This window comes from Hippopotamus amphibius, chromosome 5, assembly GCF_030028045.1.
Source record: "Hippopotamus amphibius kiboko isolate mHipAmp2 chromosome 5, mHipAmp2.hap2, whole genome shotgun sequence".
NCBI lineage: Eukaryota > Metazoa > Chordata > Mammalia > Artiodactyla > Hippopotamidae > Hippopotamus > Hippopotamus amphibius.
Genome location: NC_080190.1, coordinates 18548400 through 18562942, shown reverse-complemented (window position 1 = coordinate 18562942; position 14543 = coordinate 18548400). Strand labels below are relative to the sequence as shown.

Here is a 14543-nt window from a genome sequence, read left to right as displayed (position 1 = left end):
AGCGGATTGGATGAGGCCCACCCACATTAGAGAGGGCAATCAGTTTTATTCACGCTACCAATTTTAACTCATCCAAAACACAGAAACGCTCAGAATAATGTTTGACCAAATATCTGGGCACCACATGGCCCAGTCAAGTTGACACATAAAATTAATCATCACACCAAACTTTACTGAAATAAAATAGAAAGCTTTTGCCTTTTTCTTCCTGCCTAAGTGGTGGGTTTAGAATTCTCCCAACAGCCAGTAGCTGTTGGCCAAATTTGGTCTGAATAACACACTTCATACAAAAATCTTTATTTCTAGAGGCTTTCGTATTTTTAGGGGTTTTGGTTTTTAAATGCTTTTCAGCTCCTTCTGTACTCTTTTCCTTTGTGTTTGTTTTCCTAGCAGAGCAGTTGGTGCTTTCTGGCGTGCTTGTTTGCATTCTGCTGCATTCACATTTGAATATTACCCAGCCGCCTGTTGAAGGTGGCTGTAAGCTCATAAAGAAACAAAATAGTAGAATATGCAACGATTGCTCCAGCTTTTTAGTGGTGCGCCTTGATTCTGCTCCCTGCGGCCATGTCCAGAGCTGGTTGACACCCCGTGTCCTCAGGGGCCAAGTCACTGGGGAATATGCTACCTGCTCTTTCTGCTGTCTGTTTCGACATGCCGCAGCCTCAGCTGCTGGAGACCACACCTTAATAAAGTCGGTCCGTGTAGCTGGTGGCTTCGGAGGCACGAGAGGAGGAGGGCTGAGTGGCACGCCTGGCAGGTGTGTGGTTTCTCAGGGTCCCCTCCCCCATCCCAGAGACTGGCCATAAGCCACGTTCATTCTTATTTTGAAAAGTACTAGACACTTACTCCATTATATTGCCTTGTAATAATCCCCTCATCATGCCAGGAGCATGAAACTCATGAGGCCTTTATCTACTTTTCCTGGAGCGTCTCCACGTTTTTTCCACATTACTGCTTGATTCGTGGATGGACAATTAATGAGGTCTGTCTGACTAAGGTGACTAGACTTATCTGGTCAGGACGCCCTTCTCTTTCCTCGAAGCCAACCCAAACTGGCCTGAGCAAAATGAGTGTATTGACCCGTAATTGAAAAGTTTACAGGTAGCATGCCTCAGGTGTGGCTGGATCCAGGGGCCCATATACCAGGACACCATTTCCTTCCAGCTCTTAGTTGTGCGTTCCTCCAGGTTGACTTCATTACATGGAGGCAGGTACGAGTCCAGAGAGACCTTATTTTCTCCCACAGCTCTGAATCAGTGGCTGTAGTAAGGGGATATAATGTGCTTCAGTGCATTTGGACTGAGTAAACTGGCCCATCCATGGAGCTGGGGGTAGGGTCCACTCTACCCAAACTAAATGACTTGAAAGTCGGAGTGGTACCTCCTAAATACCACGTTGACAGTGCCCTGAATTAGGGCACTGTTACCAGAAAAAGCACGAATGGATGCTGAGCAGAAAACTTGGGACATGTCTGCTTCATAATCTTTAGGATTTGCTGAAGAGTCTAATAATTTGTTAGAGAGAGACTCAACTAGAGTTCTGTTATGGTATAAGATGATTTGGTATTTGTATATAAATACATTTGGATCTGTTTATAAGACATCATATTCCCCTCCCCCCCAATTTGAAGTGGCTTATAAGACTTCATATGACATAAAAAAATTGGAAATGAATAATTAAGGAAATTAGAATAAAGAGCAAAGCAGGGTAGACCTATAAGATAAGATGGGGGTAAGGTTAATCTCACAAATTTCAAAGCTGGTAGATTCTACAAGATTGGTAGAAGTGACCTGCAAATTTGGCTCTGAGGTTCCCAGGAACGGAAGAGTATCTAGATCCTATACAGAGGGTGTGTGTGTGTGTGAGCGTGACAAGCCTGTGTGCCAGCCCCTGTGGGCGTATAGGCACTAAGGAAAGGCCATGAGAAGATAATTAAGAGAATGTGGTCCGTGGTCGCTTTAGATCCATTTCTTTTCCAAATTCCTGGGGTCCTTGCCCTCGGGAACCTTGCCTCTTTGCTCTCAGCATTGTACAGACAAGGACTGAAACCCCCACATTGTTGGGTTCCTTTCAGGAGCAGCTGGAGGGCTAAACCATGTCCCTTTTGGTGGGAGGCAGTAAGGGGAGTCACCGCTGTGACATGGCAGAATAGGATGACCTCGGTTGTCAAGCGAGGCTAATCTCGAAAATGGACTCATGATTGCCCAGTGACTCACGTTCCTGTTTACAAATGAGCCCCGTGGAGAAGTGCAGAGTGGGAGGCTCTGCTTCCCGGATGGAGACCGGAGACCTCCAGGGATGGGCAACCAGTGCTTCCTCTGGGGCTTGGGCTGCCCTTCCTGGGGGCAGACCTTGGCGCTTCCGGCAGTGGTAACTTTCAGATTCCAGCCACGGGTGCAGTTGCAGCCGGCAAGGGCCCCGGAGTGGCACCAGTTAGCAGGAGATGTGGCCTCTTCGCATTTTGGGTGCTCACATGGCTTTTGGCTGGTTGTAATCCACCTGGATACCCCTACCCCCCCCACCACATCGGAGGAGCAGGTGATGTGGGAACCATGTAAATTGTTCTAGAAATGTGTTTGCTGTTTTATAGATTTGTTCATTATTTCCATTGATTTTCTAACTTTCAGAGTCTTCAGTACCCACTAGGCTTGTTTTGCTATTTAGTGACTAGCAGAACATGAAATACTGGCTATTATGCTCAGTCTCATATTCTTAATCCCGAATTCTGTTATTTGGGATTAAAAAGGGTAAAAAAAATTGCTCATGGGATCTTCTTCACATAAAACTTTTAAAAAACTAGAGTCGACATAATCCTTTACAGTGAACACAAAAGGCATAGATCTTTTCTTTTTTTAACGACAATTAGAATGATAGTTCCTTGTTGTGAAATAGCCCTTCCTGGACCCCAGGTCGCTCTTAACACCCCTCAGTTCTCTACCCCATTTATAGAGCAATAGTCAACATCTGGACAGGCAAATGCACCTACATAGCACCACCGTGAGTTGACAGAGACCTGGTCCAGGCCCCCCTCCCCCACCATTTACTAGCTGTGTGACCTTGGGCATGCTCCTTAACGTCTCTGAGTCAGTTTCCTCCTCTGTAAAGTGGGCACGACAATACCTACCTCACAGGGTGGTTGTGAGGAATAGCGGAATAACTTGAATATCCCTGCCCAGAATCCCGAACAGAGAAGCAGCGCTCATCGTAGGACTCCAGCTGGGTTGAAATGCAGTAGAGCACACACCTCCTGAGCGCTCAGGGTGTGTGCTGCCTGATCTCCCACGGGCTCCAGAGGTGTCCGTGTAGTTGCTGCTCTCACAAAAGAGTGCAGCCCGGCAGAGGGGAAGGTATGAAGACAGCTCCCCAGGTAGCTCTAGAATTGCATGGGACTCTATGCAGTTGCGTTTTTGTAGGGTAGAAATAGCAGCAACATCACATGGTTTAAACTAATGGAAGATTCAGTAAGGTAAGTTGAGAGAGAGAAAATGCTAGCCAGTGGGCTTCTCAGAGAGGAAGGAGTGGCGTGTCCCTCGGGGGAACGATGGGCAGGGGTGGGCATAGTGGGAAGGGATGCATCAGAAAGGCTGCCAAGAGGAGGTTGTGTAGAAGATGTCGCTGGCGGGGCCCTGAGCTGGCCGGCAGGGAGGTGGAAGAGTTCTGGGTTCGTGCTGGGAACCGTGATCCTCTCTGCTTGGAGTTTGTAGAGAAGTGGGGGTAGGGCAGGAAGCCAGGCTGGGGGCCGTGAATGCCTTGCTGACTGCGCCCTCCCTCCCGAGCCTCACTCTGTTCCCCTTTCTTCCTGGCAGCAGTGCCCCCTCCCTTGCTGCACTCAGGGACATGACTGTCAGCACTTCTACCCCCCCTCAGACTTCACTGTCAGCACTCAAGTCTTCAGGGACATGAAAAGGAGCCACTCCTTACAAAAGGTTGGGGAGCCCTGGTGTTTGGAGGTAGGTCTCGGAGCAGAATGACGGTATGAGATGAGCGGGCTCTGAATTGAAACCACCCATCCAAAGTTTACCTCCCGCTAGGGCAGGGCCCAACTGCCGTGGTCCCCAATTCCCCATCACGTTGCTGTCACATCGGGTGCCATGATGTCTGGCTGTACTGGCCATGAATAGGTTTATCATAGCCATAAAAAGGCCAGTTTACGAGGATAGGGTGGAGGGAGGTGCTCCCGCAAACCCGAGACGCCGGGCTCCCAGTTCAAGCCACACGGTCCAGTGTCACACGGGGTTTCTGTGAAATGAAGAGCAACGTGTTATCCCGTTAAACTTGACCGCCAGGAAATAATTTCCTGGGACTCTTCAGAGCTTCCAGTGGAAGAGAAGTTATCACCTGAACTTTGCCTTTGTTATCTGTTCTTTAGAACGTATAGATTTTCTTTGAGAATTCAAGGTGCTGGGCAGTGCTCACCCTTCTGCAGTGATACCTTCCCAAGGCAGCCACGAACGGCTGTTCTGGCAGATGTCGCTCTCCAAGGACAGGAAGCATTGTTAATTTCCTTTAAATAATTCAATACGATGTCAATACCTCGCACTGCTCCATGCTTGGGAGTGACAGTTCTCTTCAAATTAGTAGTCCCAAAGAATAAAGAACATCTAGAACATGCTTTCATCTTCGGAAAAGCAAAAGTCAATGCAGATAAAAAATTGTAAGGTAACTCTTTAGACTTAAACAGCAAATGATTTAGTACTAATGCTAGCTTTTGTTTTTGTTTTTTTTAAAGAAAAGTGAATATTTAAGAGCCAATTAATAAAGCCTCTTTGAAAAATATATATTGTGTACCTACTCTGCACTTGCTGCTGTGCTGCGTGTTAGGGCTACGGGGACAGAAAACAGCATGTAACGTGTACGTGCATCTTGCCTTTCGAGAGAGAAAAGGCGGGTGAAATCATCTTTTAAAAGCTTGTTCTAATTTAAAAAAGTAGTAAATAGTCCTGTAAGAGAACTAGAGACACACAGAGAAACATGTAGAAGAAGAACGTAAACACGTGCATTCTTTTTTACCTATTTATAACCTCTTACTTTTGGGGTGCATTTCTTTCTTGCCATGCATGTGTCTAATGTTTAAAAATGTTTCGTAAAATTGGAATGGTACCTTACGGAGGTTTATATTTTCTTTTTACTCATTGCTGTTGTACACCGTAATGTGTCTTAATTCTGGTTAGTAACTTCACGCGTGGGTGTCTTGTGGAAATCTTCCTGTCGAATTATTCTCTGGCCGGATGTGACTGAAACTGAGGATGTTTCTAGGGCCCTTTAACACCCGCCCCCCTTCTGATGAGGCCTGTGCCCAGATGACCTGGAGCCCGTGCACGTGTACGGCTGTGTCTTTAACTGGCCTGGGTCAGACAGAGCAGGGAGGCTGACTTCTGTGCAGCAGCCCTGGCCTGAAGGAAGCTTTTCCTCAGCAGCCCCTCCTTGGTCTGGCTCTCCAGAAGCATCTCTGTTCATTCTGACTGTGGATGATAAGGCCACACTGAACACAGCTATTCCTCCACCAGGGCCTGGCGAGTGGTAACTCATTAATCTTTGGTCAGCGTTACAAGGTAGATAAAGGAGAACCAGGCACACATTCTGAGCTGAGGAAAACGAAACAGAAAGACAGGGTTTCTTCCTTATAACTCGAGATCCGCAGGCGCCGATTAGATCCCCGGCGCCAGTGACTACGCTTGTTTCTCAGTGTTGCCCTCAGGACAGGGAAGCATCTCTTGGGGAAGCGCCAATACGCCCGGCTTCCAGGAGTGGGTCTAAATCTCTAAGTTGTGAATAGACCAGACACAGAGACACCACTCAGGGCTGTGTGACCGCAGGCGAGTTACCTTACTGCTCTGTGCTTCAGCCTCCCCGTCAGTGAAGGGGGATCACGCATGAGCTGTTGTGAGCATCAGCTGAGTGGAGGCACATAATGCGGGGGCTTGGCCAGAGGCGCGGGCGTGCTGGGTCTGGCGCAGGCACGGGGCAGGATTCTGGGGGAATCTCACACTGGTAGTGCATCTGTGTGATAGGCAGGCCGCTGCTGGGGTAGCTCAGTCGTGCTGCATGTTTTCCATGCACAGCTTGGGTGTGTTCAAGGTGGTTCTGGGTCGCATAGTGGAAACCACACACGATCGGACTCAGAACTAGGTTTGAGCCCAGCATTCTCTCACCTCTGCTGGGAAGGTGCGCCATCCCTCTGTGATGCAATCCCTGTGTCTGTTGAAAGGAGACAGTAGGGGAATCCCTGCCCAGCCTGCTTCACTGGGCACCTACCAGGATCCCTTGAACTACTGATCAGAGAGACTTTTAATACAGCGCTTCCTATGGTCCAGGCACTTCTGTAAGGGATTTGTGTATATTAACTCTTCAAAACCTGACAGCAACCCTAAGAGGAAGGTGCTGTGATTATTGCCGTTTTGTAAATGAGGCACAGAGAGGTTAAGTAACTTGCTTAAGATCACACAGCAAAGGGGCGGAGCTATAAAACTGCTGTTAATGAAAGACCAGGACAATAGTTCATGGTGTGGAGCCTTCCCCACCAAACATCTTACACCTGCTAAGGAGATTGGGTTAGGTCCTGTTCAACACCCAGCCGTCTTCAGGAGCTGGGAGGAAACTTCTGATTCAGGACGTCTGAAGTCCAGTTTTTGCTTTACAGGTACCACATCTGGGATACTTTCTACCCCATCACACTTAATCTTCATTATCCCTGCTCTCTCTTCCCTGTGATTAGTCTCGATTCTAAGTCTTTAGCTCTCTCTTTTAGAGAATTAAGGTTGGTAGGCCAGTTGAGTAAATATGACTAAGAAAGTCAGTATCCACCTGGGCAGGCATGAGTCACTTCTTTCTAGTTAGCTATTCGTGGCCACTTTAAAGCTCGCCACACAAAGTCATTACATTGGGGCTATTACCGTGTTTAATAGTGACAATAATAGGGTGTGACCCATGGCATAAATGCATTCAGATAAGAAAGAAAGTGTTTTTTCCTGTAATTGCTTAGTCAATACCATTTTCACGGAAATGCTTGCAAACAAACTTTCAAAAAGTTCTTTGTCCAAATCCTTCCCTTATTCCTTGCTTCCTTCCTCTTGAGGGGCTTCTCTGAACTTTTCCTGATCAGTGGCTGGGGTTAACAAGATGATACCCTCTGTCCACTCTGATATTTTGGTTGATGTACCTCTTTTTGCTAGCTTTGAGCCTAATGTTTTGTTTTTAGGGATGAGTGAGTGTGTAAGAGAGAGAGAGGGAGTGTGTGTGTGTGTGTGTGTGTGTGTGTGTGTGTGTGTGTGTGTGTGTATTCAGGAGGGGGCATGTAATTGCTGCTACTTGCTTATTAACTTCTCACCTTATGCATTTAAGGGGAAAAAAAGAGACTTCTGCTAACTTTGCTAAGCTAGTCACATAGACGGGGAGTTAACCATTTTGGTGAGAGGAAATGAAACTTTTCGTAGGTTTATTAGACCACATCCTATAAATCTGTGGCTTATTATATGTCTGATTTCTAAAAAGCATGGCATCATGGCCAAAGTGTTATTTTCGCTTATTAGTCATTGAAACAAATATAGATATTGCTTCATTTCCTTGGTACTATGTTTTTTAATATGTTATGTATGGAAAATCTGGATTTACACAACAAAACAAAGTACATTAGAAGGGGCAAGTATTTGCTCTATAAATCTCTGCATTAGCACTTTGACTACCAAGCATTCTGTTAAGCTAAAATGTTTAATCCATCCTTCCACTCCTGATTACATGGAGAAGCAGGATGAGAAAACAGTAAAAATATTCCTCAAAGGCAGAGTTAATATTTTGACATACTTCCTTCCAGTCTTTTAAAGGATGTGTTTTAAAAAATCATAGGTGGGGGACCTCCCTGGCGGTCCAGTGGTTGGGACTTCACCTTCCAGTTGGGGGGGTGCTGCTTCGATCCCTGGTGGAGGAGCTGGGATCCCACATGCCTTGCGGCCAAAAAGCCAAGGCATAGAACAGAAGCAATGTTGCAACAAATTCAGTAAAGACTTTGAGAATGGTCCGCATCAAAAAAATATTTAAAAAAAAATCATAGGTGGGCTCATGTGGTACATGTAATTATTTTCTGTTTGTCTCACGTCTCTTGTAATAGAAGCACTTTTCTGTATCCCGCGAAGACTCTTGGTGAAACTTCTAGTGGTGTCCATTGCCGAATTGGGTATCTCTCAATATGCTTAGTCATTGCCCCAGTGCAAACACACTGTTTCTAAAGTTCCACTATTACAGGCTGGTTGCGTCTCATGTGGGACGGAGTGTGAGTTGAAAATAACAAGGACAGGATGACTTTGGACATTCCAAAGTGTCCCCACGATGTACATGACCCGTGGCTTGGCACGCACAGCCCTGGATCATTCTGTGCAAGTGATCCAACAAATTCTCTCCCTCCCCGAATTCCTTCTCAGGGCGTGATGGCTGGTAGGACCACCCATACTATTTTGTTATTTCTCCTTTTTCTGTTTGCAAAGCTTCTTTGTTGAATTCCTCTCAGTTAAATGGGCGCGTGAATTTCCTCTGCCAAATCACGGCTGCAGTAGTATGGATGGGCACTGCAGTGCCTAACTTGGAATTTCTGACGCCTCAGAGAAGCCGCACTCCAGTGCATGGTGAACGTGGTGTAGTTTCCCCCACTGCTTATTGGAGCCCGCTGTGGGATTGACACAGCGTGGCCACAACTTGCACAGGGCTCCCCACCAGGGACACAGGCCCCGAGAGAGAGAGGATCATTCTGGGCCCTATTTCCCGTGTTGACCGCTGCTTGGACTGAAGGTGGTGAACACTGTTCTCTTCACTTCTTATGCTTTTCTCCACCCCGGGAGGCTGGTCTACAGAGTAGGAAGCCCAGGCAGGGTGCGCGGACGTCCTCTAAGGACCCCATCCCTTGGATGGTGGGGGGTGTCCTCTGGCCCTGCGTCCAGGCTCTGGGGCTGCCCGACACCTGCCGGCATGCCACAGGCTGATCACGGCTGATCACGGCTCTTATCTCTGCGGCTGCCTCCCTTTCCCCCATTCTTTGTGAGTCACGTGTTTTCTTTGCATCTCGTGTGACAAAGGTCATGAATAGAGAAGACTCGGGCCTTCCATGCGTGACATCTTGTCATCCACACAGTTTATTGTTTTGGATCCTCCCCTTTTGTAATTCTGTGAGGTGACAGATGAGTTTTTAATGGGCTACACTGTGTCAGGGGAGAGTTTAAATTAACCTTCAGACTTTTTATACCTTATAGGGCTCCTCAAATCATAATACATGGTCAGTATTTGAAGAGAGGGAGTGGATGCTTTTTACTCAGGGTCCTGACGTTATCTGTCAAGTCTGTCTGTCTCTCCATGGTGTGATACCTCTGTTTCTCAGAGTACCTTCTTCCTGTGATCAGTCCCTTTAATGATGTCAGTGAGGTAGATGTTTGGAATTTGGGAACAGAGAGGAATGACATTTCAGTCCACACTTTGAAACTTAATTTACTCGGTTTTATTAAGGTCAGATAAGCAAAGTGGAGGATCTTAGTTTTTGTCCTCTGTCTGGCCAGTCCTGTGCACCTTGTTTGAGAGGTTTCTGTCGCATCAGCTGCTGCTGGTTTAGCAAGAGATGGTTCTGGGAGCTACCTCATCTTTTATCCTTTATTCCACACTTTCCCAGCTTTTTCCATCACATCTCTGAAAGTTTGTTTCAAGCCTGTTTGCATTAGAGAAATACAGTAGTTACAAAACCTTTTTTTTTTTGGTGTGATTTGGGGAGCCAGGCAGTAGAAGTGGATTCATCTTCCCAGATGAGGCCAAGTTCAAGTTTTGACCACCCTTTCCTTGGGCTGTCCTTGCCCAGCCAGTGGCAAGTGTCCTTTGTACAGCCAGGGAGTTCTGAGCCCTTTGTTGACGACCTCCTGGCGGGGGGGTGTGCGCGTCGTGTGCACGTCTGTCTCCGGGGCCCCCCCACCCAGAGCGTGCTCACAGCGCGGCTGTGTTTTTCTCTGGGAAGGTCTAAATAACAGGCCTGTTTGTGCTCAGAGTGAAAGTTTCTGTTTTGGAAAAGCCAGTTCCTTCCTACAAGGGAGGGTGGGGACAAGGAAGGAACTAAAGACGCCAGAGAAAGAAGAAGTGAGAGTCGAGGGAGGTGGGGAGGCGCCGGGGTCACTGAGGGGCGCGCGCTGCCCCGCTCCGTGTATTTCCCAGCCCCACCTGCCACTCGGTCTGCGCAGCTTCGCCGGAGCCCCCCGGTCGCAGCCCCGGGCCCTGGCGGGGGGCCTCTTGCTGCTTTGAAAAACAGAGCTGGCAGGAGATGGCGTGGGGTTGGACATGATGTACGGGGCCGGGGTCAGAGGGAGCATGGAAGCGCTCAGTCACCACGTGCTCAGCCTGGCTCCTGCCCGCTGGGTTTCTGGCAGGCCTGGTGGTTCGCCGGGAGCCATGTGGCTGGGGAGAGGTTCTCGCCTCCTGCGGCAAGAAGAAGCCTCTCTGCCAGAATGTGGAAGAAACTCGTAATCATCCAGGAGGAGATCCAGTTCACAACTCTGCCTCTCGGACAAGTTTCTCTCCTCCTGTCACTTTTACAAGAACTCAGGAGAGAGATGGGTGGAGGCGAGAGGGAGGGAAACTTGCCGATGGTGCTTTTACTGGCTTCCGAAATCCGGGCAGTTCCTGAAGGGAATGGGGCGTTTCTGTGCCTGGTGAGGCAGGGACAGCAGTGTCTGGGCGAGGACTTGCTGCTCTCGTGATGTAGAGATATGTTCCCTTCTAAAGGGACTTGGACATTTGTTTGTCCTTGGCCCTGTCCTGCTGGGGACAGCAGAGTAGACTCAAATCAAGTTCCTGGTGGGGGGCTTTCCTCCCTGCAGTCTTGCTTGGTGGGGTCGCCTGCAAGTGTCTGTATTTAGGATTTGCTCTTACTGCATATACTTCTGTGTCCCTGATTTTGGGTCTGAGGAGCAGGTTTCTTTGGTGATGTGGGATTTTCAAAAATTATATTTTACAGTATACAACAAAATTGGCTTTTTCTTTTGGTCTACAGTTCTGTGAATTTTAGCAGCAATGCGTATTACCACCACCATCAGGATACAGAACAGCTTTATCACTTCACACGCACTCTCATGCTGTCTTTTTCACCCTTCGAAAGGTAGCGTTGACCTGACTCATCTCTTTCATTCAGAGGCTAATTTTTCATGGTTGATTATAAGTTTCTGCTCTGCTCTTTCTCCACACCTTCTCCAGCAGAAGAGATGTAACCAGAGTGCCTTGCTTGTCAACCTGTTCGTTACTGACAAGTGTTGGTTGGATTGTCTGTTTTTTGTACTGGCTATTCTTGCTCGCGCACCTAGGATGCTTTGGGCCACTTTGTGGATTTAGGAGAACTCAGGCTAATTCAAACAGTGGCCAAAGAAAAATCTAATTAGCGAGGGAAGTGTTCTTGCTAACCATCTAGGCTGCATTGTGAAGGGAAACGACTTCTGGAGTATTCTTCTTTGAATTATTTATATTATTTTTTCCTAGATGTCAGGACAGATGATCAAGGTTTGGGCATAATATGTAAGATGAAGGTGGTGCATCACCTGTAGATTTGTTGACCCGACGTGGTTCTCCCAGACTGTCCTCACCTGTCCCATTACTTAGGTGAAATGAGAAACTGAGGTGCTTCCATGATCATCCATGCATCCCTACCCAGGTTCTGAAACAAGCTGGTAAGATCACGGGAAGGCCAGGGCTGTGTGTTACCTGCTGTGGTCAGGGACTCTGCCTTCTTAGGGGAAAAGTGAACTGCAGGGACATTTGTGTGGCTTAGATCCTGTGTGTGCTTATCCTCCTCTTGGGAAGTGAGGAGAGGTGACGAGAGGTGACCTCAAAGGTCCCCAGCTCAGAACGCCACGGTCGACTGAACAGTTGGTGATGCCTCTGCCGTGGATTTTGCTGGGGAAGGTGGCAACAATTGCACACATGTAGGATCTGGTGTAATCTGATTCCTGCTTTGTAATTACTTGGAGACTTGCCATTGCAGCCAATTGAGAAGTGAGAACAGTGACCCAGAGCAGAAAGCAGAAATTATCGGGGTGGAAAGGGGAGGTAACATCTAGAAACACAGTTGTAGCTCTCCTTCTGGCTTTCTGGAATCAAAACTCGCTTTAGAATCAGGAAAAAGAATTAGAATTGCCTTCTACAAAAGTCACCCAACTTTCCTGTCTGTATCCCCCTCTCCCCGCCAGGCTGAGGGAATCTCATGGAGTGCTCTAGAGTCAGAGCACCCATGGTTTAGCTGAGAGGAGTGAGTTTTGCTGATAAGAAACTACTGTAATCTGGCAACAGGTTTCTGTAGAAGAATGTCCTCTAGGTGGAGGAAGAGTGGTTCTCATTTAAAAAAAAAATCACACGCTAAACAAAGTAACACAAGCATGGGTGCCTAGGCAGAACAAGAGGACTAGAACAGCTCAGAAACAAGTTGCTGTTCTGCCTCCTGATTGACATGATAGGGGCCACTTGGAAAGCCAGGGCTGGCATTATCTTCACAAGTGGAGCAAGTGTAAACCACGGGGCCCGGGTGCCTTAACTCTGGAAGACGCCTCGAGAAGAGCGTGCAGTGATCAGTCCCCCTCCAGAAGTGCTTGCCATTTGTCTGGTCGACGTCGGAAACATGATATCATTTCTACAAACACCCACATGAGAAGGGTTTTTTTTTCCCCCTCTTTTCTTATTTAGGTGACAGATTGCATGTTAGGGCACTAAAAGATGAAAGCACTAAATATTTGCTTTAGAAAAACACAGCGAAAGAGTCTCTCATCCTCCCAGCTGAAAACTGATGGGCTTAGAATTCCATTAACAAAAACGACTGTCTGCAGTTAAACTTATTGCCACCCTCTGGGCACGGTTAACAAGTGGGGGAGGAAGTGAAGGTTGGAGGGTAGAGGATTGTACAGGATTCTTTCTCGCGGGGCACGGAATAGGGCCGTTTTGTTGACATGGAGGTCCAAGGCAGCCCAAAGGAGTGCCTTCCTCCTTCCATCATGTTGAGCTTCTCCTTCTGGGTCTTTGCAGTGGATTTCCTCTCCATAAAGAGAATCTATTTGTTATTCCCTCTTTCAGATGTAATGATAAAGTTGTAATTCTTGCAGGCCTCTTTGGCATGAGCTGTCTTGCCTCAGAAGAATAGAGAATGCCTTTTGGCACTTGGTTATGGTTCTTGCAGAGTCTGTTGAATGGAATGATTGAGAGCATGAATTCAGACCTTGGCTTGGCTACTGGCTGGCTGAGTGACCGTGTGTGTTGTGTATCGAAACCTTTCTGGGCCTCAGTTTCTCCATCTGTAAAGCGGGGAAATTTTCATACCTCCCTTCATTTATTGGGAGATTTCAGTGAGTTAAGGTGGTGTACATGTACATCTGTCGACATTAGCTCTTATTTATTAATTCTCAGTGGATATTTTTTTTTTTTGGGGGGTACACCAGGTTCAATCACCTGTTTTTATACACATATCCCCGTATTCCCTCCCTTCCTTGACTCCCCCCCCCAAGTCCCCCCCACCCTCCCTGCCCCAGTCCTCTAAGGCATCTTCCATCCTCGAGTTGGACTCCCTTTGTTATACAACAACTTCCCACTGACTATTTTACAGTTGGTAGTATATATATGTCTGTGCTACTCTCTCGCTTCGTCTCAGTTTCCCCTTCACCCCCCGCCCCCTCCCATACCTCGAGTTCTCCAGTCCATTCTCTGTATCTGCATCCTTATTCTTGTCACACTCAGTGGATATTTTTAAATTCATCTCTTTGAGAAGAAAGAAGGATGAACCCTTTCTCTGGGGGTGTGGCTTAATATTAATATTAGCCACCGTTTATTAAAAATTTGCTATCATTCAGGCATTGAGTTCAGTTTTTCATAAATATTCTAGTTTCACTCTTACAGTTATTCCATGAGAGGAAATACTTTTTTTCCCCAACTTTGTGTGTAAATAAGCTAGTAGTAACATTGATTGAGTCCTTTTTTTATGAACCAGCTCCAGTTGAAGTGGTTTTCATATGTTAACTCATTTCATCCTCCCACGAGGTAAGAACTGTCTTCCCCATTTTTAAAGCGAAGGAAACTGTGGCACAAAATTAAAAAAAAAAAAAAACAAAAAACAAATTGTCCGTGGTTCCACTGAGAGTAACTTGCAGGTAGGGCTGGTGTCTGTAGGCTGAATCTTCCCACGTTTGCAGTCCTCACCATTGTCCTGCAGCCTCTGTTCCTTAGCATGTGAACGGTCCCAGCTTGCCACGATCATGTATGAGAAACATCGAGCGGATACACAGATGCTCTCCAGATCTGCTGGTTTATGATAGTTGGGACGAAAAATCTTTATTAGTGGAAGTTGTGGCTTCTGAGTCTCTCGGCAATTGGCAGCATAGATTTTTGATTTGTTTTGTTTTGTGTGTGTGGTTTTGTTTTTTAAATAATTAGAAACAGTTAGACTCTCGTTACCACCCACAGTAAAAATTGCTTGGATCCCGCAAATTAAAAAAAAAAAAAAAAAAAAAAAAAAAACCAACAAAAAAACGAGTCCATTTGGTAGAATGATTAAA

The 14543-nt window shown here is 46.9% G+C and overlaps 1 protein-coding gene across 32 annotated transcripts in view; it reads left to right on the top strand.

Moving 5' to 3' along the window:
- TCF7L2 (transcription factor 7 like 2) overlaps nucleotides 1-14543 on the top strand; it is a 192658-nt gene that overhangs the window by 116365 nt on the left and 61750 nt on the right. For 13 of the 32 annotated variants that reach the window (XM_057734556.1, XM_057734555.1, XM_057734551.1 and 10 more), the window contains one exon: nucleotides 3807-3950. The exons of the other annotated variants lie outside the window; for them this stretch is intronic. In XM_057734556.1, coding sequence (XP_057590539.1) covers nucleotides 3807-3950 — 144 coding nt within the window. The remainder of the gene's footprint in view (nucleotides 1-3806; nucleotides 3951-14543) is intronic. 32 annotated transcript variants of the gene reach the window in all.